The sequence below is a fragment of the Paraphaeosphaeria sporulosa genome (assembly GCF_001642045.1).
Source record: "Paraphaeosphaeria sporulosa strain AP3s5-JAC2a unplaced genomic scaffold CC84scaffold_1, whole genome shotgun sequence".
NCBI lineage: Eukaryota > Fungi > Ascomycota > Dothideomycetes > Pleosporales > Didymosphaeriaceae > Paraphaeosphaeria > Paraphaeosphaeria sporulosa.
In genome coordinates, this window is record NW_017253360.1 from 4,960,884 (window position 1) to 4,986,906 (window position 26,023).

General features: G+C 54.0%; 9 protein-coding genes and 1 non-coding gene across 10 annotated transcripts; 6 read left to right on the plus strand and 4 right to left on the minus strand.

The window, feature by feature from the left end:
- Positions 1–261: 261 nt before the first annotated feature.
- CC84DRAFT_1183507 (uncharacterized protein) lies at positions 262–1,443 on the minus strand (the record flags this gene model as incomplete). The annotated part of the gene is made up of 4 exons (XM_018180691.1): positions 262–328; positions 382–739; positions 796–946; positions 1,009–1,443. The coding sequence occupies 4 exons, from the start codon at positions 1,441–1,443 to the stop codon at positions 262–264; spliced, it is 1,011 nt and encodes a 336-aa protein (XP_018043386.1).
- A 438-nt stretch (positions 1,444–1,881) lies between these two features.
- Positions 1,882–3,543, minus strand: CC84DRAFT_177071 (Mago nashi protein). The gene is made up of 7 exons (XM_018185462.1): positions 3,005–3,543; positions 2,920–2,957; positions 2,778–2,873; positions 2,663–2,726; positions 2,523–2,610; positions 2,251–2,376; positions 1,882–2,199 (listed from the first exon to the last, which is right to left on the minus strand). The coding sequence occupies exons 1-7, from the start codon at positions 3,052–3,054 to the stop codon at positions 2,185–2,187; spliced, it is 477 nt and encodes a 158-aa protein (XP_018043387.1). The 5' UTR covers positions 3,055–3,543; the 3' UTR covers positions 1,882–2,184.
- On the plus strand, positions 3,212–6,914 carry CC84DRAFT_1160267 (coatomer subunit beta). The gene is made up of 8 exons (XM_018177460.1): positions 3,212–3,533; positions 3,590–3,682; positions 3,744–3,922; positions 3,976–4,041; positions 4,088–4,128; positions 4,179–6,210; positions 6,259–6,539; positions 6,592–6,914. The coding sequence occupies exons 1-8, from the start codon at positions 3,501–3,503 to the stop codon at positions 6,723–6,725; spliced, it is 2,859 nt and encodes a 952-aa protein (XP_018043388.1). The 5' UTR covers positions 3,212–3,500; the 3' UTR covers positions 6,726–6,914.
- A 1,672-nt stretch (positions 6,915–8,586) lies between these two features.
- On the plus strand, positions 8,587–10,577 carry CC84DRAFT_1160270 (sphingoid long chain base kinase-like protein). The gene is made up of 3 exons (XM_018177461.1): positions 8,587–8,842; positions 8,895–8,951; positions 9,002–10,577. Exons 1-3 carry the CDS (start codon positions 8,686–8,688, stop codon positions 10,321–10,323), a joined length of 1,536 nt encoding a protein of 511 aa, XP_018043389.1. The 5' UTR covers positions 8,587–8,685; the 3' UTR covers positions 10,324–10,577.
- Positions 10,578–10,807: 230 nt separating this feature from the next.
- On the plus strand, positions 10,808–10,932 carry CC84DRAFT_t5. The gene has a single exon. It is a non-coding gene; the product is annotated as a tRNA-Met (tRNA).
- Positions 10,933–12,274: 1,342 nt separating this feature from the next.
- On the plus strand, positions 12,275–13,780 carry CC84DRAFT_1077908 (soluble quino protein glucose dehydrogenase; the record flags this gene model as incomplete). Its single annotated transcript, XM_018173778.1, has 4 exons — positions 12,275–12,419; positions 12,471–12,767; positions 12,827–13,056; positions 13,187–13,780. The coding sequence occupies 4 exons, from the start codon at positions 12,275–12,277 to the stop codon at positions 13,778–13,780; spliced, it is 1,266 nt and encodes a 421-aa protein (XP_018043390.1).
- A 3,923-nt stretch (positions 13,781–17,703) lies between these two features.
- On the plus strand, positions 17,704–18,959 carry CC84DRAFT_175350 (uncharacterized protein). Its single transcript, XM_018185459.1, has one exon. It carries the CDS (start codon positions 18,185–18,187, stop codon positions 18,845–18,847), a length of 663 nt encoding a protein of 220 aa, XP_018043391.1. The 5' UTR covers positions 17,704–18,184; the 3' UTR covers positions 18,848–18,959.
- Positions 18,960–19,878: 919 nt separating this feature from the next.
- CC84DRAFT_175543 (uncharacterized protein) lies at positions 19,879–21,605 on the minus strand. Its single transcript, XM_018185460.1, has one exon. It carries the CDS (start codon positions 21,355–21,357, stop codon positions 20,224–20,226), a length of 1,134 nt encoding a protein of 377 aa, XP_018043392.1. The 5' UTR covers positions 21,358–21,605; the 3' UTR covers positions 19,879–20,223.
- CC84DRAFT_178322 (uncharacterized protein) lies at positions 21,605–22,495 on the plus strand. Its single transcript, XM_018185463.1, has one exon. The coding sequence runs from the start codon at positions 21,853–21,855 to the stop codon at positions 22,246–22,248; it is 396 nt and encodes a 131-aa protein (XP_018043393.1). The 5' UTR covers positions 21,605–21,852; the 3' UTR covers positions 22,249–22,495.
- Positions 22,496–23,205: 710 nt separating this feature from the next.
- Positions 23,206–24,663, minus strand: CC84DRAFT_175961 (uncharacterized protein). Its single transcript, XM_018185461.1, has 2 exons — positions 24,318–24,663; positions 23,206–24,256 (listed from the first exon to the last, which is right to left on the minus strand). Exon 2 carries the CDS (start codon positions 24,164–24,166, stop codon positions 23,654–23,656), a length of 513 nt encoding a protein of 170 aa, XP_018043394.1. The 5' UTR covers positions 24,167–24,256; positions 24,318–24,663; the 3' UTR covers positions 23,206–23,653.
- Between the last annotated feature and the right edge of the window lie 1,360 nt (positions 24,664–26,023).

Sequence of the window (26,023 nt, forward strand, 5' to 3'; positions counted from 1 at the left end):
GAATACCAGCGCTCAGCTTCGAAGAATAGTATGAATGGATATGCAAGCTAGCCTTCTTGGCGCACTGCTGAGAAGGCAGCCGCATTAAAAATGGTAGTAGACAAAAGTGGAATCTGTACAGGAAAGTCTCAAAGGTCGTAGATAGAAGGAGGACCGAAAACGCTTGCGTGCCCACCCAAGAATGCTGTGTACCGTTTGTGCCCCAAATTTCATTTACATGCTCCTTTCTTCGCCGTTCATGAACAAGAGAAGTCGTCAAAGTCATCTAAATTCGATTGCGCCCTGACACCCATGGTCCTCAACGTGTTCCAGCTGCAACTTCTGGAATCTGGTCCGCGCATTAGTATCGAGTTTTGAATGGATGAAACAGACATTACTCACTTCTCGCTCTTAGCGTGGAAGTATATTCCTTCGATGCTGCCAGAGACCTGGTTGAAGCAGATGTAGTAGAACCCCTCAAAGCTCGCCCCGTTTATGGTTTTGACGCGGTGATCCGGAACCAGAAAATACTCCTTCCAGCGCATGAAGAGATGTTCCTTCTGCATCCAGTCTTTTGAAACCAACTCTGGCCGCGACGAGTATTTGGAGAGCGGCTTGTAGGCAGAGAATCTACCCCAGTGTTGCCGGTCGACTTTCTCATTCGAGCCCCACTCGGGATGCTGTGTAATGAAGGTATATTTGCTGCCAATGATTTCGCCTTCAAAGTATGTGGTCAAGCTTGGGTGGTCTTCCGTCAGGCCTAGGTTCTGTTAGTTGCGTGCTAGTGGTGAGACTGGGACTGTGACGAGGGCACACCTTTGATGCGCAAATATCCGCATAGGAACGAGTCGCGCATGTCTACATATTTGATCTCGACTTCTACCTCGTATTGCTGCCGATCGGAGGTTTGGTTTCCTCTGAAGCGACTGCCGGGGCGAAGCAGCGATGACGAGGAGTTTGGAAGAAACTAAAGGCAATGAGCAACGACCAATGCAACACGTCTTGCGGGGACAGCATGTTGCAACATACTCTGTGAGCTGAGTACGGCGGTGTGGGGTATCTCTGTTGCGACCAGGCGGCGGTCGTTGGTGCCGTTGCTGAAAGCGGTGAGGCATGCGCGTGCCGTGGTTCTTCAGCACCATCGTCCACCGTGCTCATTGGTGTGGGTATGTCTCTGAGAGGGCCTTCGACAGACGTTTCTATGGGTTTCGGGTGCGTTTCTGACGACGAGTGTGTACGCGCAGGCGATGCTGGGTCATCGGTAGGAGGCGGCGTTGGCTGCTGTGCTGGGGCGTGTATCGGGCCATCGTCACTGAGGGTATCGCGTGAAGAGGGCGCGGCGTTGGCAGTGTGCGCTGCGTGAATGCGCAGTTCCTCCAGTGGACATGTGGAGCGACCGGCCAGGATGCTCTCATGCTCGTCAACTGGCGGCGTGAGCACGGTCGCGATGTCGTCGATGGGCATGGCCGGCGGGAAGAGGGCGGACTACGAACAATGAAACTACAAAATCATAAGATGGAAGGGGAATGGACAGCGCGATTCTAGCGGAATGGAGATCCAGGGTCAGAGGCGGTGGGATGTCATGTTTATGCGGACTCGACATCTGGAGTGACGGCTGGGCTTGCTGGGGGCTTACTCGTGCGCCTATTGCGGGGGGAAGGAGCCGGGGCTAGCTCGCGTGCTGTCGTGTGGGACAAGGGTGGATGGGTCGTCACACACTGCCACGGCTCACGGTTGCGGCCCTGCGTGGAGCCCGGCACAATCATGAGCACGTCCATGCCGACGCCGCTGCTGCCAGTTCCGATGCAATAGAGCGTCTCAGTTTGTCTGCCAGCTGCTCCCACCTGGCGTGACATCTGAAAGAGTCGGTCGGCGCAGACGCGGACCCAGCCGAGTGGCGAACGAGCTTGGCGACGCTGGCTGAACTGTCTTGCATCACGGCGCGAACACGCTGCGGATATGGGCCGAACCGTGCATTGCAATCCATTCCATTTTGTCTGCCGGCTCTGTGAGCGCGCTCCAGCTACTCTCGACAACAGCTGCCATGCGCTGCTGATAGCTATGGGTCATTGATGATTCTAGACTCCAGACGCCTTGCGGCCCGCAAACAGGTGGTACCGCGCCGTATTCGCCTGCTCTTCTACCCTGGTTTATTCGCTCGCAGCAAAAGCAAATCCGGCATTCCCCCGAACTTTCAGGTCTGGCTCAGATTGGCTTGATCTGCGGGGCTCGTAAGCATGCACACTGGACGAATGGTGATGATGACCGTACCTTGAAGTGCAAGTTGATCAGTGAGAACACCAAGGCCTTGAGGTCCTGCACGAGGTAGTAGAATACGCGGAGGCCCTCGGGGTCGGAGGACTCAGAGACATCCTGGAGGGAACCGATCTTTGCCGTCTGAAAAAGGTTAGTAATGAGAACACTGTTTGCTTCGCATGGATCGAATAGCACCACCAACAACGTGGGAGACGGTCTTCGAGGTATGCTTTGGATGTTGCCAACGCAGGGGAACGAGCAGTCCTGAGATGCTGGTGAGTGCGTACCTCGAAAGAAATGTGCTCGTTGCCCAGCCTGATTTCCAGCTCTTGTCGGCCGTCCTTGTTCTTCTGTGGCCATTTGGTGTCATCTTCCCTGCGGATATGTTAGAGGGCATCCAGTCGAATATCATCCACCTTCAACCTACTTCATGATCTCGCTGTCCTTGACGATCTGCCTGATCTCGTTGACCACTGCGTGGCTCACGCACACTAAATAACTGATTAACCAATGCTACGAGGGTTGGGTACAGCGTCTCTTACTCTCTTTGCGAATCAATGAATCATTGCGGTAGTTGGAGTTGTTCGCATATCGTGTAGATGCACTGCGGCCGTCTCCCAGCACGCGAAAGTCAAACTCTACAAAGGTCAGCCGTGTACAGTCGCCCGGCAGACAGCTACGAACCTAGGAACTCGTGGCCGAATCGTCCTTGGTGACCGGAGCTGTGATGGTTAGCATGAACACGTGCTTTCACGGGGGGGGAACACACTAATAGCGCAGGTAGAAAGGCTCGTTGTTGACCTTGTTTTCAGAGGCCATGGCGGGCGATGCGGTTTGCTGCTCGGTGGACCGGTGCAAGCGCGTTGTTGCGGGCGGGCGCAGCCTGATATGTTTTGTAGCAGTTCACGATCGTCGACAGACCCTGGCCGGTTTAGCGAGCTCCGCCAAGCGCCCTTGGACCACTATTCTCAAGCAGACACCTGGACATTGAATAGTAGAAGGCATCTACATTGCGGATCGCGCCCGAATTCCCGAAGCCACCTACTGGCGCCCGGCAAGCCTTTGACCCTACTCAACCCTCTCCGCCTCCTCCTGCCTTGCCGCACTCCGATTTTCACCGCCGCGGCCGCCGTTCCTTCCACGTAGCAGTCCGCCCATACACAGCACCGAGAGCATTGAGCGCACTGCTGTCGCCCGGAGCCATTGCGGCACAACAACGAGAGACTGCGCAGACGTGTAGCAGGCGAAGCTGCTAAGCTGGCAACATGGCGACCTTCCTAGAGAGTGCATACAGCTTGGTACGGTCTACAGCTGGTGATGGTGGTGAAGCTCCCCGCTGACGAGGGGTCAACAGGTCCACCAGGACAACGCCGCCGACGTTCCTTCTCAAAATGACCTCAAGAACTCCTTGGAGAAGGGCTCGGACGAGCAGAAGATTGAGACCATGGTACGCCTGCCTTGCCGTCCACGATACCCCGCGTTGCAGTATTCCGCTAATAAGCCTACAGAAGAAGATCCTCTCCATCATGCTCAATGGCGACCCCCAGACTGGCTTGCTCATGCACATAATACGATTTGTCATGCCCTCCAAGTCGAAGCCCTTGAAGAAGCTCATGTACTTCTTCTTCGAAGTGTGCCCGAAATATGACGCCCAGGGGAAGCTGCGTCAGGAATGGATCTTGGTCTGGTGGGCGCACACGAGGACATTGATACCAGAAGGAATACACTGACCGGCGACAGCAATGCCATCCGATTCGACTTGCAAGCACCTAACGAATACGTGCGGGGAAACACATTGCGTTTTGTGTATGGACCCAACTCAGCGGGTTGGTATGCTGCTGACAATACACAGGACGAAATTGCGGGATGCCGAGCTTGTAGAACCACTTCTTCGTAGGCAACTCGGTCCATTTGCATATTCAGGGTGCTTACAACACTTCTAGAGCCCGTCCGGCAATGTCTCACGCATAGACACGCGTACGTGCGAAAGAACGCAACTTTCGCGATCGCATCCATCTTCACACATCTACCCGAGCTTCTTCCAGATGCTCCTGATCTTCTCGTCACATTCCTCGATGACGAGAACGACGCGACCTGCAAGCGCAACGCTTTCGCCGCTCTCGTTTCCATCAGCCACGAAAAGGCTTTGGAGTACTTGAGCACGGTCTTCGACTCGATCCCCAACCACGATGAGCTGGTTTTGCTCGCCGAGTTGGAATTCATTCGGAAAGACGCCCTCACCAACCCATCGAACAAGGCGCGGTATCTGCGATTGATCTTCGATTTGCTCGAGTCCAGCGTATCCACAGTCATCTACGAAGCTGCGCACGCGCTCACCACTCTCACTTCCAATCCCGTGGCCGTAAAGGCAGCCGCAGGAAAGTTCGTGGAATTGGCAGTCAGGGAGCCTGATAACAACGTGAAGCTTATCGTTCTGGAGCGCGTGGACCAACTCCGCCAGAAGAACGAGGGTGTGCTAGACGATCTCACCATGGAAATTCTCCGTGTCTTGTCAAGCCCAGACTTGGATGTCCGGAAAAAGGCGCTCCACATTGCATTGGAAATGGTCACAAGCCGCAATGTCGAAGAGGTGGTCCTGTTGCTCAAGAAGGAACTGGTGAAGACTGTCGACGAACAATACGAGAAGAACACCGAATATCGCTCACTGCTCATCTCCGCCATTCACCAGTCCGCTATCAAGTTCCCCGAGGTTGCTGCGAGCGTGGTCGGCTCACTCATGGATTTCATCTCCGATGTTAGCAGCAATGCATCAGCCGTGGATGTTATTTCCTTCGTAAAAGAAGTCGTAGAGCGTTTCCCAGATCTCAGGGCCTCCATTGTCCAGCGACTCGTCACAACTCTGGGCGAAGTCCGCGCAGGAAAGGTCTACCGGGGTGTTCTTTGGATTATCGGAGAGTTCTCGCTGGAAGCCAAGGATATCCGTGACGCATGGCGAGGTATTCGAGCATCACTCGGTGAGATTCCTATCCTGAGTTCCGAGCAGAGGCTGCTGGACGAGGCCTCGGAAGGCAAGGAGCCTGCCGAGCAGGTCAACGGACACGCAAAACCTGCCGCACCCTCAGGGTCTCGCAAAGTGCTTGCAGACGGCACGTACGCGACGGAAAGTGCCCTTACATCTTCTGCTGCTGCCAAGGCGAAACTCGAAGCCGTCAAAAACTCCCAGAAGCCACCGCTCCGCCAGCTTATCCTCGACGGCGACTACTACCTTGCGGCTGTGCTATCTAGCACCCTTACTAAGCTCGTCATGCGCATTTCAGAGATCTCACAGGACACTGCACAGACTAATCGTCTAAGAGCAGAGGCTATGCTCATCATGATATCCATCATTCGTGTCGGTCAATCTCAGTTCGTGAAGACGCTCATTGATGAGGACTCCGTTGACCGTATCATGTCTTGCGTGAGGTCACTTTCCGAGTTCGCGCAAAAGAAAGAGCTTGAGGCCGTCTACCTCGAAGATACGCGGAAGTCTTTCAGGATCATGGTCCAAGCGGAGGAAAAGAAGCGGGCAGCGAAGGAAGCATCCGAGAAGGCGAAGTCTGCGATTAATGTCGATGACTCTTTCTCGATAAGACAGCTTAAAAAGAAAGATGCAGAAGGCTTGGACGAGGTCGCAGAAGATCTTGAAAGAGCGACTGGCGGTGACACAGCTACAGAAGATCTCACATCGAAGCTTAGCCGGGTGCAGCAGCTCACTGGCTTTTCGGATCCGGTGTATGCGGAAGCCTATATCAAGGTACACCAGTTCGACATTGTCCTGGACGTACTGCTAGTCAACCAAACAACCGAAACTCTCCAGAACCTTACCGTGGAGTTCGCTACCCTTGGCGACCTCAAGGTTGTCGAACGACCGCCCACGCAAAACGTTGGCCCGCACGACTTTATCAATCTCCAAGCTACCATCAAGGTCTCTTCGACAGACACTGGCGTCATCTTTGGTAACATAATATACGAAGGGCAAGTTCGCTTCATCTCATGTAGTGCGCCAATGCTAACAACCTGTAGTGAGAAGGGCGTCGACTCCAACGTCGTCATCCTCAATGACGTGCACATCGACATCATGGACTACATCAAGCCGGCCTACTGCACGGAAACTCAATTCCGCACAATGTGGACTGAGTTCGAGTGGGAGAACAAGGTTAACATCAACTCTAAGGCGAAAACACTACGCGACTTCCTTAAGCAGCTAATGGCATCAACCAACATGTCTTGCCTGACACCAGAGGCAAGTATGAAGGGGGACTGCCAGTTTTTGTCTGCGAACTTGTATGCCAGGAGTGTGTTCGGTGAGTCTTCAACCCACGGGCAAAAGAAAGCATTCATACTGATTCAAAACAGGTGAGGATGCGCTGGCCAACTTGAGCATCGAACAGGAGGGCAGTAACGGACCGATTACAGGTTTCGTGAGGATTCGGTCGAGAAGCCAGGGTTTGGCGCTTAGCTTGGGCAGCTTGAAGGGGTTGAATAAGTGAGCTGCTGTGGCTCACATGCAGAGGTTCCAGTGAAGAGAGTTTACGAAATAAGGATTTAGATGCGTCGCGTACACTGTACGCTGAGGTGCATGGTCGAGTGCAAATCCACAACCATCGTGGATGTAGAGAGTATTGAGATGTTTGTAGTGTTGAGGTAACTTGATATTCAAGGCATAAAGGCTTCGGCATTTGCTCTAATATCCCCTCGCACTATCGTATCTATACTTACAACCCTACCCATGCCACTACTACCCCTCCAACTCGCTCGATCTCTATGCACTTCCCGTTGCGACCGTTACCCCCAGCTCCTGTGGCGCGATCCTACCGCTTGTTTCGTTCGCATATACATTCACGGGAGGCTTGGCACAGTACACCGGCCGGTCATCACTGCATGCATTACTACATTTCCTCTTTCGTGAACCTAGAACGAACCAGACTGCCCCTACACCTATACCGACACTCGCACCCGTTGACAGACCCGAGCCCTTGGAGGTGTCGGTACTACTCGGAAACGGCGGCGAGGAAGTCGTGCCCAAAGAAAAAGAGCCCGATGACGAAGACGACGAGGTCTTGGTCTACACCAACACATTAGCTTTGTTCCTCACATTCGCTCTCCTCAGCCAAACCTACCGCGAAACCGTCGCCTGAAACCGGACAACCACAGGGTACGCATTAATCGCACCCTGGCCACCGCGGGCGTGGGCTCCCGACCCTCCTCGCTGCTCGTCTGTCTTCATATGCCTTCGGTGGTATATGTAGATTCATAGCGGAGCGTATCGAGGAAGGGGAAGTCGGGGTTGGGATGGGCCGCGTTTGGAGGTTTATTGGTATGGCTCTGCCTCTCTATTAGTACTGCTGCTGCCTCCATACGTCTCGGCCGTCGCGACGGTGCAGCCTGACGGACATACGCCGGGCGAGTAGTACTTGGATGGGTTGTAGTCTTTGGGGTAACAGTCTGGAGATGCGTCAAGAAGCGCGCCGAAGAGCTCGAAGCGGTGATCTGTGATGGGGCCATCTATTTAGGTGGTGTGGAGCTGCCAGATGTTGCTTATGTGGTCTTTAGCAGTTGTTCTTGTTTTCGGTGCGATGCTGGGAGAGTTGACACGCCGTGTATAGGCAGGCTGAAGGCGGCACAAAGGCTGTGGTTAATGCTCCTATGTTTTCGTTTGCCATGCTTGTGGTTGGTCACACGATACTATACGGTACGCAAATCTAGATATGAGTGATGGGAAGTTGACCATTCAGGCATTGTGACCAGGACGGATTATGGGGGGCCATAATGCCGGTTTGCCTTCTTTACACGCCCTGCCTTCACTCACGTTTGCAATGAGTTCCATGCTCAGACCTTTGGTAAGATCGTGGTGCAGGCTGGTGCTTATGATGGATTTTGCCGGGTCCTTGTCCGGGTCCGGTGGGCAACTCAGTTGTGGTGTTTCTTGTGGATATTGGCCGCTGTGCGGATGAAGTGAATGCCGTATGTGGAGAATGCGAGTGTGTTCTCTTTCATCTTTGCATGGCTCCTTCAGAGTTGTCTAGGTCGTGTTTGCTTGGACACGGGAGACTCAAAAGATGGGGTCATTCTATATGTTTACAATGGTCCGAAATCTTAATCAAGTCCCGAGGGTTCGGGACGTTGAGTGGAACACTGGTGTTGGGTAGCTGCAATTCTTTTCAGCAACATAGAAATTAGTATGGTCAGCGATACAATTCCGAGTTGCAGGTGGCATTGGTCGACTAAAGATGTATGAGCAGACAGGCGCAACCTGGTGGTGGTAGGGATCTGGAGCCTCGGCTCAACCAGGGCCCACTTCCTCACCCGCTCGTGAAAGATTAACGCCAGGGTCTCCCTCCCGGTCATCCCGCGCTTCACGGGCCCCGGGGACTGTGCTGACGCGTGATTGTTCCTCCTTTGGCTGTTCCTGCGCCATGCCGACGTGTGCATACACTCCTTATCGTAAACATGGCGCACGGCGTTGGTGAAGATGCAATTGACCCCTTCAGGGACCCGTCGATGGCAGGCAACACGCCAAATACTCCTCGCGCCGACGTGCCCGCCACGCTCGCTGTGGGCAGGAATGCCTCGCTGACCTTGGGGACGGATGCCTTGATCGTTCTCGGTACGTACAGCCAGTTCGAAGAGGGATCAAGACGCGCGCTGACAGGCTGCAGATGAGCTCCTGGAAAGCAAAGGCGCGGGCTGCTGCGGCATGTCCCTGGGAGGAGGCAGTGAGCAACATGCCACACGCGGCGCGTAGCCAGCCATTGACACTAAGCAGACAACAAGACGACGCGCTCGATCCCCTTCTACAACGTCCTCTGGGCCGAAACCGCAGACGACGGCGAGGTCATCATCCACTACGCGCACGCCGTGTCCAAGCAGGTCGTCCGGCGGCAGATCATCAGCTACAAGCTCGAGAAGCCAGACAGCGACCTGGCGGCGGCATGGGTGGAGCGGTTGCTGGAGAAGGCATACGGTGCATCGCAGCGTCAGAAGCGCATCAAGGTGCTGATCAATCCTTTCGGCGGCCAGGGCAAGGCCACGCAGATGTACCACAAGCATATCGCGCCCATACTGGCAGCCGCGCGTTGTGAGCTCGACGTGGAATCGACCACGCACAACGGCCACGGTGTTGAGATAGCGCAGAACCTGGACATAGAGAAGTTTGACGTGGTGGCTTGCTGCTCCGGCGACGGCATCCCGCACGAGGTCTGGAATGGATTTGGGAAGAGGGAGGACGCGCAGCGAGCTCTAGTCAAGATTGCTGTCGCCCAACTTCCCTGCGGCTCCGGGAACGCCCTGTGTTTGAACCATACCGGTACTGACAGCCCGAGTCTTGCCGCTCTGGCCGTCGTGAAGGGTCTCCGTACGCCGCTGGGCCTCGCTTCTGTGACTCAGGGTGACCGCCGTCTTCTCTCCTTCCTCTCTCAGTCCGCTGGTATCGTCGCTGAAACCGATCTTGCAACCGAGCACCTGCGCTGGATGGGTAGCGCCCGCTTCACGTACGGCTTTCTTGTACGTCTGTTAAAGAAAACCGTCTACCCTGCGGACATAGCTATCAAGGTCGAACATGGCAACAAAGAGGCTGTCCGGGCAGCCTATCGCGCAGAGGCAGCAAAACCCCCACGTACTCAGGATGAGCGCACGCTACCAGCCCCGGGCGAACCATGTGCCATTCCGCCGCTCAAGTACGGGACTATCAATGATCCATTGCCAGACGGTTGGGAGCTGGTTCCGCACGACCAACTCGGCAACTTCTATGCAGGCAACCTTGCCTATATGTCGTCAGATGCCAACTTCTTTCCCGCCGCTCTACCTGACGACGGCTGTCTCGACTTGGTTCGCATCAAGGGCACATTGCCACGCACAAAATCGATTGCCACTCTACTCGCCATAGAGCAGCACAAGTTCTTTGATCTGCCGCATGTCGATTATCAGAAGATTAGCGCGTATAGAATTATACCCAAGAACCAAAAGGAAGGCTATATCAGTGTTGATGGGGAGAGAATTCCGTTCGAGCCGTTCCAGGTTGAGATTCACAAGGGGATGGGGACGGTGTTGAGTAAGAACGGGCATCTGTTTGAGGCAAAGGGCGTGTAGGAGGCTGCGGAAGAGCAGAGAAGGAAGAGGAAGCACTGAAGATATACCCCAGCATTCCATTCAAGTGCTGATCTGCATAGCATGTCGCAATTTCCACAGTACTGCTGCTGATCCAGAGATGTCGCGTTGGAGAAGGCTAGGGCTTGTCTGTGGAATTTGCGTTTGTTCAACTTTACTATATTTCCTCTCAAGCAGTCATCATTTCCTAGGAGACTCAGTCCATCTGAATAGCTATTGAAACTCGAGTTTTCGTCCTCAACTGAATTCCTTTCTCGCTTAATGTCTGCTCATCGGTATCTTGTGCCGCTTCTCTCCCCTCTCTATGACTCACAACCACGAAATCTCTTTGAACCCACCCGTTAGTACCACCCACTACCCCACTACCGCCCAAAAGATGTAAATCTCGGTTCCATTAGCAACGCCGCATATTTTGCCAGGTATAAGTATTTGACTACACCGAAAATTACCATCGACACTCAAGAAAAGCTGAGTGGCGCAGCGGAAGCGCGCCGGGCTCATAAGTAAGTTGGACCAACTGCCGGCTCTTGAAATATATATACTAACAGTCAACCAGCCCGGAGGACCTACGATCGAAACGTAGCTCAGCTATGAGTTCTATTTTTGGTATTTTCTGGCTCCCCACTTCTTGCGAGGGTTCGATCCTCACACTAGCCTTTGTAGACTCCATAAATTTGCTTTTTTCTTTTATCAGTAGTATCACCGTTTGCCAGGTTCTTTTTGAAAGATTTTGAGTGTAGTGCTGGCTTCAAGTGCTCACCGCGCAGACTGTAGCCGAATGCGATCAATCAAGGTAGACCAAATCAGCTCGCCACACGGCACGTGCCGGACGCTTCCCGAGGTTGCGCCTTCTTGTGGAGCAACACCGCCCTGGACACATTCCCACTGTTGCGATGTAGATCGGTACTACCCTAGCGGAATTGTCCTTGAAATCGACTATCGCGGCGACCTGTCTATCTATCCCATCAAGCAGCGATCTGAGCATCTGGCAATCTGCGACGAGCCATGTACTAGCTGATCGTTGCAGATACGAAGCATAGCGGACATTTTTGTCGCCGTACTCGCGTAGAATTTAGTACCTAATATTCACCGTGTCGCCACAACAAGTACGGTACATCAAGTTGTCTTGTCCAGAACAGCCCATGTTCATGCCATCCAGGCTCTACCTGTCATTGTACATCAATGCTTTTACTACTTCCTCGGGCGGATATGAGGCCATCCTGTCCCTTGCTGCCATTGCTTGCCAGCGCTAGACAATGCTTACCTACCTAGTCATAGCATCGTCTCATATTGATCCCGGTACAAGGTTGGCATTCCACGACTCTCACCTTCCTTTCGCGATACACAAACATCGGATTTATCGACCGATCCGCAACACGTTTCGGGGACACATACCATTACTTGTCGCTGAACTGCCAACAAGCATATTTTCCCCAGGTTTCTGGGCACTTTTGATCCTGGTAACCCCGCCAAAAACACTTAAAGATCCCATGTTTCATTAACGTCGATCGGCAAGTGTATTGGACCGCGCTCTTGGCTCTTGCTGCTCGCACCAATCCGCCATGAGTCCCCTTCCTTATCACATCAGTCGACCTGGTCTTTACTTGGCGAAACTGTGCGCCTTCTTTCTACCTGCAACCATGGGAGGTTAGTCGCTCCTTCGAAACTCTTGGACACGATTTAAAAATGACTGAGCATTGGTGCACAAAAGGTCCGATTTAGGTTATTTAATGAACTCGCCATCACCTGATTGGTGGCCCAAGGTTTACAATGATGCCATGTGCAACCGAGTGATGGAAGAGAGCGAACGCCCGGTGGCATGTGGGTGAATCATCGCGGAAATAAGATTGGATATAAGACGTCAAGCACCTGGTCCCTTACTCTGGCTGTCTGCACGCTGCCTTGCCTGGAGGACGCACACAGGAACTTCATCATGGTCGCTATTCACTCAGCCGTCGTGGCTTTGCTGCCCTTGATACCATCAGCTCTTGGCCAGACATGCACTAATATTGCACCCGTCAATGCTGCCACTTTTGCTCCTGGGTACGAGGGACGCGTGGTTGTTAATGGGCTCAAGGGTGAGTGTGACTTTGGAATGCATTAGCACCTTAGACACTAACTTACGACAGGCCCTCGCGGTCTTATCTTCGACATTCAGGGCAACCTACTCACGTCCGAGCAGTCTGCCTACGGTGTCCGTTACATCCAGCTCACCGATAACGGCGGCACGAATATCTGCGTGAAGTCACAGAAGCAACTCATCGCAGACAGTTCGCTCAACCACGGCATTGCGCTTTCGGCTAATGGGAAGAAGTTGTTTGCATCATCAAAATCCACTGTATACAGCTGGGACTATGACGGCAGTACAGGAACTGTGAGTAATAAGAAAACGGTCATTACGGGGATGAGCACTAGCGGACACGCGAGTAAGTACACGATCAGCACAAAACAGTAGGCTTCCTAGAAAAGCTCACAACAGTGACAGCTAGGACCCTCTTAGTGCCAAAAAGCCAGCCCAATATTCTTCTCGTACAAGTCGGCTCGAATGGCAACCTCGACACGGGTGCTGCCCAACCTTCGAGCGGCAGAAGTCAAATCCGGATATTCAAGCTAGCCGATATCGATGCCGGTCCAAAGGCATACACAACGGGCGAAATTCTAGGGTACGGCATTAGGAACAACGTAGGTATCGCTGAGGACCCTCATGGTGGAATCGTAAGTCTACATTTCGTTTTGCAATTTACCCTCACGGTTTGGGTACTGTGCGACTAAGCTGTTATGCTCAAGCCTTCTTCCCGGCACCGCACCACAAAAGAAGCTTCAAAACAAGACTTACATACAATAGTTCTCTGTCAACAACGGTATGGACGACATGACTGTCAGCGGAAAAGACGTCCACAACACGAACCCTTGCGAGGAGCTGAACTACCACGGAAGGATCAACGACACCTCCTCTGCTGAGCGTGGGAAATCCTACGGCTACCCCACCTGCCATTCCATCTTCGATCCTTCAGTGCTTCCATCTCCATTCAACACTCAATTCAAAGTCGGTGACACGATCACCAACGGTGCCTCGAGTGCTGCATGCACACGAGTCGCACCCAAGCTTTGCTTCCCCGCCCACACCGCTCCGCTAGACCTCAAATTCAATGCCGCGGGAAGCGCCGCCTACGTTACATTCCACGGAAGCTGGAACAGGAATCCGCCAGATGGTTACAGGTTGAGCAGAGTAGCGTGGAATCCTCAGACTGGTCAGCCGGTTGCCAATGTGACGAGTGGCGCGGGTGCAGCAGAAAACATCATGGTGAATGCAAACAACAATGCAGGGTGTCCGAATAGGTGCTTTAGGCCGGCAGGATTGGCTTGGAGTCCGAGTGGGAAGTTGTTTCTCAGTAGTGATACGACGAATGAGATCTGGGTCATTGGTGGAGCGAATTGAGGAAAGTGGGATGGAGGGTTCGGATGGGGATAGTTGTCTGTCGTTATATGATGGTTTGAGTGGCTTTTGAACTGCCAGTAACGCATAGCTTGCATGGCACGTAACGCCTTCGGTCTGAATATGATACACCGTTCGCCGCCCACCCGATCCTCAATCTTGATGCCACTTGCTTCTGTTTTCACTCAAGGAAATTTCAAGGATACAAATGCTACTTGTCACGGTGGCAATGATCCTGATAAATGAGCCCTTTACCAGGCAGCTTTGAGATGCATTGGCCATTGACTGTGAAGGCTGATAATCCAATTGCCTCCGTCTCATCATGAAGCGATGGATCATTCCCTCATTCTATCATTGAATCTTGCGTCATCCTTAAGAGACACCGATTCGCGCAGCTCGTACCCAAACCTCTCGTACAGTGGCTGGCGCATTCCGGACGCTTTACCGACACACACAGCGTTGATTTCATCAGCTACTCTATTTCCCATTCCGCTACATCTAACTAGTCTCTTGTAGCATATTTCGTCGTCATGTTCATTGCTGTGACATTGTAGGGTCTAAGTGCAAGGAAGATATACAAAAGGTCAAAAGTGGAGATATGAGGAAATTCCATCTTTGTGTCGCCTGTGATCGTGACTTGAGAGACGAATACTTGTTTCGGGTTGGATAGGTAGCTTCGAGAACTTGGTGATTATAGTAGATGGGCTGGGAGACATTCTCTTTAGAGAATAGAAAACAATACTTTGAAGCATCGACCAGCAACGGGAAGCAAAGCCAACATTGGTACAAGCTGACTCAATCGTGATCTTTCAAGTGAATGGCAAGATCCTTCTATTCATACAGACAGGTCCAGGTGCAGCGTTTGAGCCATATGTGTTCAGCCGCTCACTGCATTGACTGAACAATATTAGGCAGCGGATCTTCCAATCCAGAAAGCCTAAGGTACTGGAGAAATAGCCTCAGAGTCGTCACTACATAAAGTTGTGTGATGCCGTAAGTACTACAGCGCAGCATGGATAGGCCTAGGTACTTCGTTAATATGCGCTCTGTAAGCCCGACATAGCATTGCAACGTGATGGTACGCGGTCTCACGCCTTCACATGCCAGACTCGCTAGACACAATGGTAGTTCTGTTCTTGATTGTTTCAAGGAGCTCAATACTGCGGACTAGATTGCATTTGCGGAAGATCCAGAGCCCACGGAAAATCTAAGCATACATAGTTCCACACCCATTCCCTACGAGACTGGCACAAGTAGTATCAATGCTACCGCATTCGTGACTATTGGTGATCTTCCGTTGTAACGATAACAGCAAAGCTCACAAGTACTACGTTGATGATATTAGTCTTTAGAGCAATCGGGAGGACTATCTTATTATGTTTAATAAAACAAGGGGTACGTTCGTAGGCTTACCAGTCCGTCAGCACATGACTCTTGCGCTTCAACCGCTGGGTCCTCCACTCTGCAGGTCTCTATGATCTCAGTGGGATATAGTGCTTCGAATGAGTATGGCAGAGACATGGAGTAGTTTGTACCAAAGACGTTGGACTGGGGTTCAAGGGACATGGCAGTGGTGCCGTAGCGACGAAAGATTCTTCTCACAAAAACAAGTTGGGCGTTGGAAAGGCGGTCAGAATCTCCAGCAAAGATGACGATACTGGCGTTTTATGCAACGAACGTCCCTGCGTGAGCCTCGCCCCATTGTTCTGTGGCACAGCACTTCCCGGTCTTCGTGTGTTGTGATAAAGGTTGTTGCTGATTATGAGGGTTCATGCAATACTTTCACACGATCTACTGCGGAGGAGTTGAGGCTCACTGCTGCGCCTCATGACCTTGAGTTGCATGTTAAACCATGCAAGAAAAGGGTAGATTGCGGATATCGGACTTGATAATCGAGCTTGTACGCACAACATTTGCGATCGACAAAGACATTGAGGGTTTGAGAACAAATATGCAATAAAGTAAGGGTTGAGTAGTCGAAGCAGGGAAAGAGTCTCAATCATATTTCCTGCGCTATCATTGTCGCTGAGTCTACATTGCCAGCCATCTCGTCCTCTGATCCACTGTTCTCAGGGAAAAAGTCTTTGAGCTCAGAAATGTGCGTGCATTCAAGTCTGCCTTGGATAGTGGAGGCAGTCATTGTGCTACCGATCTGTTCACAGAGACTAAGTCTACCGAAGTAGGGGTTTCCTCTAAACGCCGCGGCGTCTGCAAACACCCTGTAAGACTTGCACCCATGACAAAAGTGAATCAATCCGTAGCCTCGCACAATCGTACCAAGAATCCCGTTCTGCCGCGGTACGCGAGCATTTTCCCAATCCCTTCACCGGCGCACAATCCGCTCCACTCCGTCATCGGACATTGACACGCCAGGCCCATCTCCAGGTCCACGATCGCCGATCTATGGTGGCTGGCAACCGCAGCCGCACGCGCCCAAGCGTCATGTGCCGACCTTCTAGCAGCCTTCTAGAGACCTTCTAGGAAGATTACAGAATGTGGGTCGGAATCCGTGCTGACTGCAGCAGGCTAGCACGGGGAAGCACGATCCCAGGCGCGCGCAGGACTGGTCACACACACGCACACTGTTGCTGATTGCCCAGCGGACGAGGGAATATGCAGCGGGACTGTGACGGATTGTGGGGTTGCAGCGCGATTGGTGCGATGTATAACATGTGCCACGGAGGCTGTCTGTGCGCGTATTTCCTGGCTGTGGGAACGAGGCAGTCGGGAGGCACAGCAGGCAGAATTGGACGCCGGCGAGAGTAAGACCTAGGTAGCGGGACTATCGGCGCTGGCGTGATTCTTCCTCGTGACGTGCTGGTGAGTATGTCGAAGCGAGATTATTGCTCGAGAAGTTACCAGCAGAGTGGTAGTGCCCTGCACTCTTGGGCATATGGGGGAAAGCGCTGGAAGCCGATGTCGACGTCAGCTCGCGTCCTCTCCGGCTGATGTTTATCCTTTTGTAAGCGCATACGAATGCTGTTCTTGCCGCTTAGCCCGCCAGATCAAGGCTCTTCCCTCATGCAGAGTGACTGTCTAAGTGTCGCATGAGGAGGTACCGTATCCGGCCAATCTCGGTGGGACAATACAAGGTCTTCTCTCCAAATGATGCACTTTGCAAGTTCCAGATAATCGCGGCTATGGCGTTGCGAACTTGCATTTGGCATGTCTCTGTAGTGCTGACGACATCGGAATGTTGCAACCATCACATTCGCAAAATACGATCATAAAGCAGTTGGTAACAGAGTTTGGCGAATGGCAGGGGCGTGCTGCCACACGCGCAGTCGTCCCGCTGGGTAGGGGAGGTTGGACGTTAGGCGACAGGCGACAGCCAAAAGCGACGGGGTTCCGATCGTCTCCACAAGCCGGTCGCTCCGTCGACGCAGCTAGCGAGCATGCAGTGGCGACTATCGTCAAGCCGCCAACAGCTAGGTCTTCGCGATAGGATCTGGTGTTTCTGCACCAGTGTGTGCAAACGGTGAGCTTGTTGGTGCTAGTGCTAGTGTGCCGGAGGCCGGATCGCCCAAGCTACAGGGTGCAAGCATGCAGTTGCGTTTTCTCGGCCTGCAAGCTCGGATCGCGTTAGATACGAAGCATGTCGGCGCCGAGTTGCACTATCGTAGGCGAGTGTTGGCTTCCACTGTTGCTGTGCGCTGCAGTTGATTTCTGTGAACATATAATCAAGGCAGAGGCCACACACGTGTTCGGATCGTCGATCTGAAAAAGCCATCCTTTCTCCCTGCATTTCCAGCGATTCTCAGGGTCCAGCGAGGCCCTGAGATCGTTCAGCGCTCAAGAGCCTCGACTCGGTTATCACACCTACCCAAGCCACGTGAGATGACTGCCTCAGGCCCACCCTTCGATGACGTCTTGTTATTGTGACCTGCCTCAACACTACGGTGAGTTTGATGGACGAGGTACAGAGGCGTAGTCATGGTCGACAAAGGCACCAAAGTTTTGAACTGTAGGCTAACGACCATTCAGTGGGTCTGCGGCCAGATGGCACTTCGAACCTTGGATCCATTGCGGGCACTATCGATCCCATCTGGTATCCGCAAACCTTAATGACACCGAAAAACCTTACAGACGTCCGACATGTCAACATGCTTTCCTTGGACGAGCGGCGCCCTGCACGCGATACCGAACGGGCATGTTATGTTCTGCACGCATAGGGCTGACTGAATCCTCCGTCGCACCGTGGAGGCTGTGACTTGGCGGACGATGGACGTAAAGTAAGCATGTGAAGTTGTGTTCAGGTCGACTTCCCCACCCTGAGGCGGACTCAACGACTGCGGCAAACGACGATCGTTCGACCCGTGCCCCTCGCCCAGAATAACCACTTCACGACGTGCAACGCGCAGATTTGGGGCGGCGTTTGTGGCAGAGCATGCTGCATGCAAGATTCCCATGCCCTCCATCACCATACCCACTAGGGCAACGCCGCCAATGGGAACGGTAAGCGCTCACAATGGCTGCCGACATCAGCGGACCGTTGTGCTCCGGCCAATTGCGCCCCTGCATGCCTGTATGTCCCTCCGACTGCAATCGGCTGAAGCACAAAGCCTTGTTGCCCCATGCGGTCCCATCACGAGCGCGCGTAAGCCTGATTCTGGCGCCTCTGACAGATCTACCCGGCGTGCAGCCGGACCGCATGCAAGGCCCGTAGAACCCGCGCAGGACAGTGGATGTGTGGCGGCAACGGTGGAAGGGGGAGAGCTCTTTGAAACAAATTACGAGGACCCTGGTAGACAGCAATGCAGTCTACATTGGCCCGAATCAAACGATGTGCACTGCAGTCTTGTCATGCGAAAGCGCGCTGTCTTCTCGGAGGCATACTGCAGCGGCTCGAGCCTTCCGCTGCACTCGGTGTGGCACGCTTACCCTCCCAAGTGCCGCGAACCACGCTGCCTCCTCGTCCAAGACATGACGACCTTTAGGAAACCCACCTCGTCGTCCCAGGACGCATGTTCACAAGCTATCAGCCACACATATCAGGTAATCACAGAAGCGATTCACAATTTCCACACAAAGCCCTCTCGCGCCGGTACGCTATCGAAAGGGCTGACCTAGCACGGCGCGATCTCCACGCGGGCACCGTCGGACCCTGGCCGCCCGTCCCGATCTCCAGTCCCTCCTTCCGTTCCTTGCTTAGGCTCCCGCTCAACGGCGCCGCACGCTTGCGCCGCCAGCATGCTGCGTTTCCACCACTCGTCCTGCCCGTACCGCGCACCTGCAACGAGCGCCGCTATCCCACTGCAGCATCGCATTGCTAGCAGCCCCAGGCGCTGGCGGACATGCGCCCGCGAGACGGCGATTGCGTGGACGCGCGCGACAGCAGCATGAAAGCCGTGGAGACTGCGGGCAGCCTTCTGGTCAGAATATCCGCTTTCCATCCGCGACCCGTCAGGTCCATACGCCCAGTATGTGCAACGCGCCGTCTCACTGACTGTCTGTCTGCCTCCGCGGCACAGACAGACGATCACTGCCCGCGCGCCATCCACCCGGACTGGCCAGCCCAGCAGCTGGTGAGTCAGTCTGCCCCAGCCAGGGTACTGGGAGGCACCGCTCATGCGTGATATGAGCCCTCGCAGCGCGGCGTATCGAGGACCTGGTGTTTGGGGGCGGACGCGCGTGGTATGCCTGCTCAGCATGCGTCACCCTCGAGTCTGGCTAAATGGGAGCCCCCGCAGCGCGCAATGCCCTCTGGTGAGAGGTTTGCGTCTGGAGTTGTTTCTGCATTCGGGCATGGCAAGTGATGATGATGATGGTAGTGGTTGCAACGACGCCGGGGCTGCGGACGCGCACATCACATGTCCCTCTGCCTAGCTGGGTGAGCGTGTGGTAGCACGCATCCCCACTCGGGGCAGGCGTGGCCTATGGAGGACGCAGGCTGGGAAGGTAGCAAAGATGACAGCCCTGCGCTGCTGCCGTCAGAGTGAGACTGGGGTTCCAATCAAGGGCGGATGTGAAGCCTTGTGGGACCGCCCCCAAGCACCAGACAATGCGAGCGGTTGAACCCAATATCGAAGAAGCGTGCATGTGCTTGTGAGGATATTCATTTCATTCATTTGGCTGCAAGCGCACCTAGTGTGGCCTGAGCGTTCGTCGTGGAAGCCGCTGCCTCGCGGACACGCTGCCCCTGCAAGCGTATATTGCGTGCTGCGTGTGACGCGGACGCAGCACGCAGCACGCAGCATGCTACACTGCCCCTTGCCTGTCTTCTTCTTTCCAAAAATATGTACACAAGAAGCGAAGTCTATTTCCCCCCAAACCAGGCAAAAGGCAGGCAAGCGAGGCATCGTACAGGAAACGGAAAGCCCCTTCCGGTGGCCGTAAAGCCCAAAGTCTATAATGCGCAATCGTGACGGTGTATTGGAAAGACAAAGCATAGACAGGAAGCGAAGAGATAAGAATGTACAGTCGCTAAGTCGCAGGAGCAAGCCAGATCAGAGAGTGTGCGTACGTGAGCGCTGATGCGATCGCGAAGCGACCTGTCGCTTGATGTCATCGGGTGCGTTCCGCATGGTCACCTTGAAAGTGTCGCGCACGCGGGTCCGGAGCAGAGACTCCAAGGCGCTGTAGACACCGCCGTCGATGCCGGTCTCGGCGTGGTTGGTGTTCTTGGTGTAGCGCTCAGAGAACTTGTCAATGAGCTTCTCGACCTTGCGAAGCTCGGTCAGAACAAGCTGGGCCCGGAAGGAATCCTCGTTGTCGCTCATAGGGCTGTAATCGCCCATAGAGGCGGGAGACTGCGAGAAAACCTCCATCTGAGTGTTCATAATAGAGTCACCCTCAGAGCTTGCACCAGAGATTGCTTGGTACCATGAGAGGATCTTCACAATGGTGAATGCAATAGTCGTGGAGAAGTGCGGGTTGGAAGAGCATGAGCAGCCCAATAGCACGAAGAGCTTGTCAACAGCGGACTTGTTGGTAGAGATGACTGTCTCAAGGGTGGGTAGACCGTGGGATGAGCCGTTAAAGGCTCCGGCAGACGGTGGCGAAGTGGGCGGTGAGTAAAGGCTGTTGAGCGTCTGGAAAGCGAACTGAGTGCAGTCGTGGTTTGAAGTGGTCGTGGAAGCAGGAGGAGTGGGCAGAGGAGACCGAGACATAGCCGGTGAAGTCACCGTCGTCTTATCATGGGCGAACATGGGGAGGTTCTGCTGGTCCGACATCCCAAAGAAAGTTGGGCTAGCCAAGGGCGAGTTTAGACCCTCCATTGGGGAGAACATCTCGGGTTGGCTGTGCATGCTCGAAGTTCGCACGTGGCTTGCATATGGAGATGTGGAGAGTTGAGGCATGCTGGTAAACATCTCGGTTGGAGTTGTGAACATCAGGTGGTCATCGTTAGACCAGCCATTAATGAAGGAGCTGGTCTCAGAGAAAGGTGAATGACCGCCTTCGAACGCATTTGGCAAGTAAGCATCCTGGAAATGGTACTCTGGAGTCGCGGGGCCGAAGAAGAATGGATCTGAGGGCTCTGGGGAGCTCTCTGTAGTGTAGGAAGCAGTGCGGGGAATCATGTCGGGACGCTGGTTCAAGTTCAACGGACCGCATGAGCTAGCCGGTGATACGTCGCGCATAATGGTACCATCCGGGTTCCTGTTCTTGCGGGGCTTGCCCAATCTACGTTTTGTGAGTCTAGGGGCTGCAGCATAGAGATGGTATGGCTAACCTCATCGAGGGGGAGTAGTTGCAGCAGATTCCCATATTACCACACCTGTGACAGGTTGGCCTGACTTTGTCGCACTTGACTTTGGCACGGGAGCAGGCGTCGCAGGAAGCTCGCAGCTTGCGAGGCTTCTGCTCACCGTTAGGGCCGGTGAGCATGGTGCTTTGAGGGGGCACGGTGGCCATGGCGTCAATGGTAGGAGCACTTGAAGGCTGGGAGGTATAAGACTGCTGGGCAGCTTGGAACATTGCGTCTGATTTTCCGTCTGGGAGAGCTTGGGGATGGTGCTCTTTTCTAGACGGAGCAGCGTAAGAGTTATATACGAGGAGGGCCAGACAGGCCTGCACATAGCTGCAGCCCCAAAGCCACTAAGCTGGAGTTGGCAGCGATCTCGAAGGAAGCCAAAATGTACCAGGGTGGTCTCCGAAGGGGCGTCAAAGCTGACGCTGGGGCCTGCAAGACCAGGGTGGGTGCAGGGCTGGCGTTGTTGGCCTACTCGACCGGGGCTGAGATCTTACAGGCCACTGTGTGCTCCATGCGGCCTAGCGTGCGTTCACGCTGGCCCGCATCTCGAGTTGAGCACTTGGCTAGAGCTGTTGCCGCCGTTGTCCTGTGCGTTGCTATCTTATCTGCCCCAGGCTGGCTTGAGGGCAGGATCGTGTTGCCGAAAGCTATGCAATTCGGCAGCGTCTGGTCGCCGGCCACAATACGGCATTGGCAACCTGTAGGTGCCATGCGGTTGATTTCGAGCTCGACCACACGTGCGAGGCGGACTACAGGCCATGTCGCAGTGCCGGCCTGAGGCATCTTGGTTTCACGAGTTGAAAGTCATTACCTGTGCTCAATAGCTCTTGCTGCGGTCGGAGTAATGACAGGTACGCAAGTTAGTCAGCTCGCAGAGCGTCATGTTTTCCCCAGCTTGCCCTCCGGTATGGAGGACTGGTGATGCTGTCGTATTAGCGCTGACTGCCCAATCGAGTCCTCATTCACAAAAATAATACGTGTGTCCACCACAGAGATGCAGCACACCCTTGACAGAAATGTTCAAACATGTACTTCATCTGCTGCGCCCACAGGAGTGCTGCCACATGCAAGGAAGGGCAACATCCATGAGGGTCGTCTCGTTCTCATCCAGCAGCCTTGCGTGATACAGTGCAGCCACGCCGTCTTCGCACCTTGGCCTGGTGTGCTCGGCAGGGTGCCGGTGAGCTGGCAGGAAAAGAGTTCATTGGTCCTATCCTCGAGACAGGTGCGCATCATTAGCGGGTGTCTGACCAACAGGCTGTCAGTCTGCTGATGCTGAGAGGCCATTCTCCAGTATGGGATTGTTTGCTCCGAATGCAGGGCGCGTGTTCTCGCAACAGGCAGTCCTGTCTAATGCGTGTACACCTCGAGATGCTTTCGCCCAACATGGCTATGATCGACGATCGGTCCTTTCCGCCCCGGGTTCACCACATCTGCTTGTTGCTCCGCCCCGCCGTGAGCGCTTTCGGCTACGCTGCGGGTGCCGCTTCGCCGCCCACAAGGCGCCGTAAATAGGCTCTGAAGGGAGCAAAGCATGCTCTAGTTCAGCGTTTACCAGACGCACAGGATTATTGAGTTGTCACAGTGCAGCGGCAAGTGCGCAGTGGCAGACGGTCCGAATCATACGCGGCGGCTGTTGTGGGAATTGCAGCGCTCGTCGCGCACAGACGAGCGGTTTGGATCCATGGAAAAGCTTGGCTAACGGGTTCAGCGTCATAGTGCATCCGCTGTCTAGACACACCATGGCTACTAGAATGGGAACGTGCTGAACATCTGATGAACCTTCAACGAACGACGCGGCGACCAGCTCAGTACCAGTGCTTCGTACAGACAGTCCCTGCCTCGACTATAAGCAACAGTGACCATGGCAGCTCCGAAACGCATGATAACTTTCAGACAGCCTCCCGAAGTCGCAACGGCACGAACCGTCACATCGTGTACCAAAGGCGCCAGCGCGCACAAACTCTCATCAATCGAACTCTGAAACATGTGGCCGTGCCTCAGCATCACGACTGGTTGGCTCGGCTGAGTCCCAAAAGCAACACGTCCGGTAACGGCCGGATGCTCCTGATCCAGTCTCACATACGCTTCTCGCGCCTGTGTACGCAGCGTTGCCAGCATTGCCTTGCGAGATTGCGTATCCACTGTTCCCGTCAGAATGCCGTATACGCGTCGTGTAGCGGTTACACGACTGGTCCAACAATGAGCCACCATGTCCAAGATGTCGGAGTCGGAGCGCTGATTCTGACCCTGCAGAGACGGTAAGATGACCCTGAACTGTGGTGCAGGAACGTGCTGCTCTCCCGCCTTGCGCTAGCCACATCCAGTCCATCAAAACTGGGGTCGGCGCTCCTGGTCGCCTGCGGCGGATCAACGTTAATTCTTCTGCCTTGCGCGTATTCTGTACATCCGACTGTGGATAGCGACCGGACTTCCGACCAGTGCACACGCGACTGCATAATGCACGCAAGTCCAGTTGGTAGATGTGTAGCTTGTGTCAGCCAATCAATTTTGCAAAACCTGTCGCTTTTCGCCATGTTCGTTCTCTGATCAGGTATTCGTTGGGCAAGTGCCGTCGGTAAGGCGTATCTTCTGGCACTCAACATTGGGGTGCAATCCTCTTGGATGTAAACGATACTGGCTCGAAACCGCACGAGAAGTATGACACAGGAAAGGAGGAGTGAAGCACTCAGCATGCTGCTGTCCTAGTTCCCCAGAAACGAGCGATCTTCAATCATGCAGTCGGACCCTGCGTGGCACTCATGGTAAGCTCCATTTGTTCGCGTCTGCCATGTTGAGACCCTGAGTGAGTTCCTCTCGACTGTTGATCGGCGATGGCAAGCATACATGATTCTGTAGCATGTTTGTGAACTTATCTCTGCTCATAATGCAGCCGCTAATCCTAGGACGCACAAGTTGTCTCTCAATCGCGCACATGGCTCCGCTTGTCGTTAGCTCAGCTCCATTTCTCTTGCTTCAGTCGCGGCAGCGGTTAGGTTGGATAGTGCGTGATGCGGGGTCCAGCTAGACGCTTGCTGGAGAATATGCATCTTCAGTTGTCCGCCGAACAAATTGTCGACAGTAACGAACCGCCTGGAAGGCACTGGTTACAGGGCTCGGTGTTGGTGGAGGTGGCGCGTGAAGTGGAACGTAAAACGGCCCGAGTAGGGCGGCTCCCAACGAAGCAATCCGAGATTGCCAGCAAAGGCCGACCACATAGGATGGAATTCTGGGCGATCGAGATCGAAAAGTCAATGTCTAACTTGCAGTAGCCGGTCCATGGCCTGGTTCTCGGCCTCTGAAATGCGACGGCTCCTACAGCCGTCCGTTCGGGTTCCGAACGGAACTCTAACCGGCGGCTAACTCGCCTGATGTCAAGTCTACAACAACATTCGTTGGTCATGGCTTCAGCAGGATCGGTGCGCGCGGCGCCCTCTTTCTGCGGTGGCCAATGCGCTGGTGTGGCTTTCTGACCTTTAGCGCTGTCGATATCGTGCATTGTTGCGCTTTGGCGTACTTGCGTCATGCCGTCCAGTGGCTCCTCTTGCCCTAGCAATGTCCGATAATGAAAGAAGCTCACGGCTCCCTCAAGCTGAATTTATCCTGTGTCGGACCAACTCTATCATTCCGCCGCAGCCGCCATGAGCCCTCGATGAACATGCATGCGGTGTGTATACGAGAATGTTGCGCGGCCAAATCCTGCTGCAGTCACTCTGAAGCTAATGTGCGGCTCTGCGGGATCAGATCCTAGGCCGCCAACAGAGCTCGTCAGAACTTCCTTTACTAGAAGGACGTGCCGATGATAGTGTGGCTGGTCTGTGCGACTTGCTGGGAGAGCTCTTTAGATCAATCTAGTTGGCGCTGCGCATTTTCGAATCCCGTCGTAATCAGCGACAGTGAACCAGCAGCAGCCCTACTTATCGGATGCTTCCGTGGCAAAGAGCTAAAACCCAACGCGCGGCGTTGGTCTTTGCAGAACATCCATGGATATGTCTCTACGATTGTGAGTAGTGAGCCGCATTGTCCTTCGCATATCGCTGTAAGTTCTCCGTCTCTCGTTCGCCGGTTCATAGGCCGACCTATGGAGCCGGGGATTTTAGCCCGGAGTAGACGTTCAGCTTACAGGGTAGTTCGGCTTGAACTGAAATGTGAGCCAGCTATTTGTCAGTGGAGTTAGTGGTTTGGTTCATGAAAGCCAGGCGATGTTGCTCTCACCGCTCTTGTGATGGAGCACAAGTGGTTCTAATGCTGACGTCTGGGAAATAAGAACCATGCGCAGTATTAGCTACTAGCACAATGGCCCATAACGGTTAAAGACCGAGGCGCTCGTACATCCAATGTGGAGGCCTCGCGGGTGGAGGCCCTTGCGAAGAATCGAGAGCCGTCACTGGACGAATCTCACCCCCACCTGAAGTACCGTAGACGGTTTAGAGGTAGGATTCGAGGGATATCTGCAGGAGGGAGTAGACACGAGCCAGTCACAACCGCAGTAGAGCCATGAGGAGGTCGAAATAAGCTTCGTCCGGTTTGCTGATGCCGGCAGCGTGCATCTT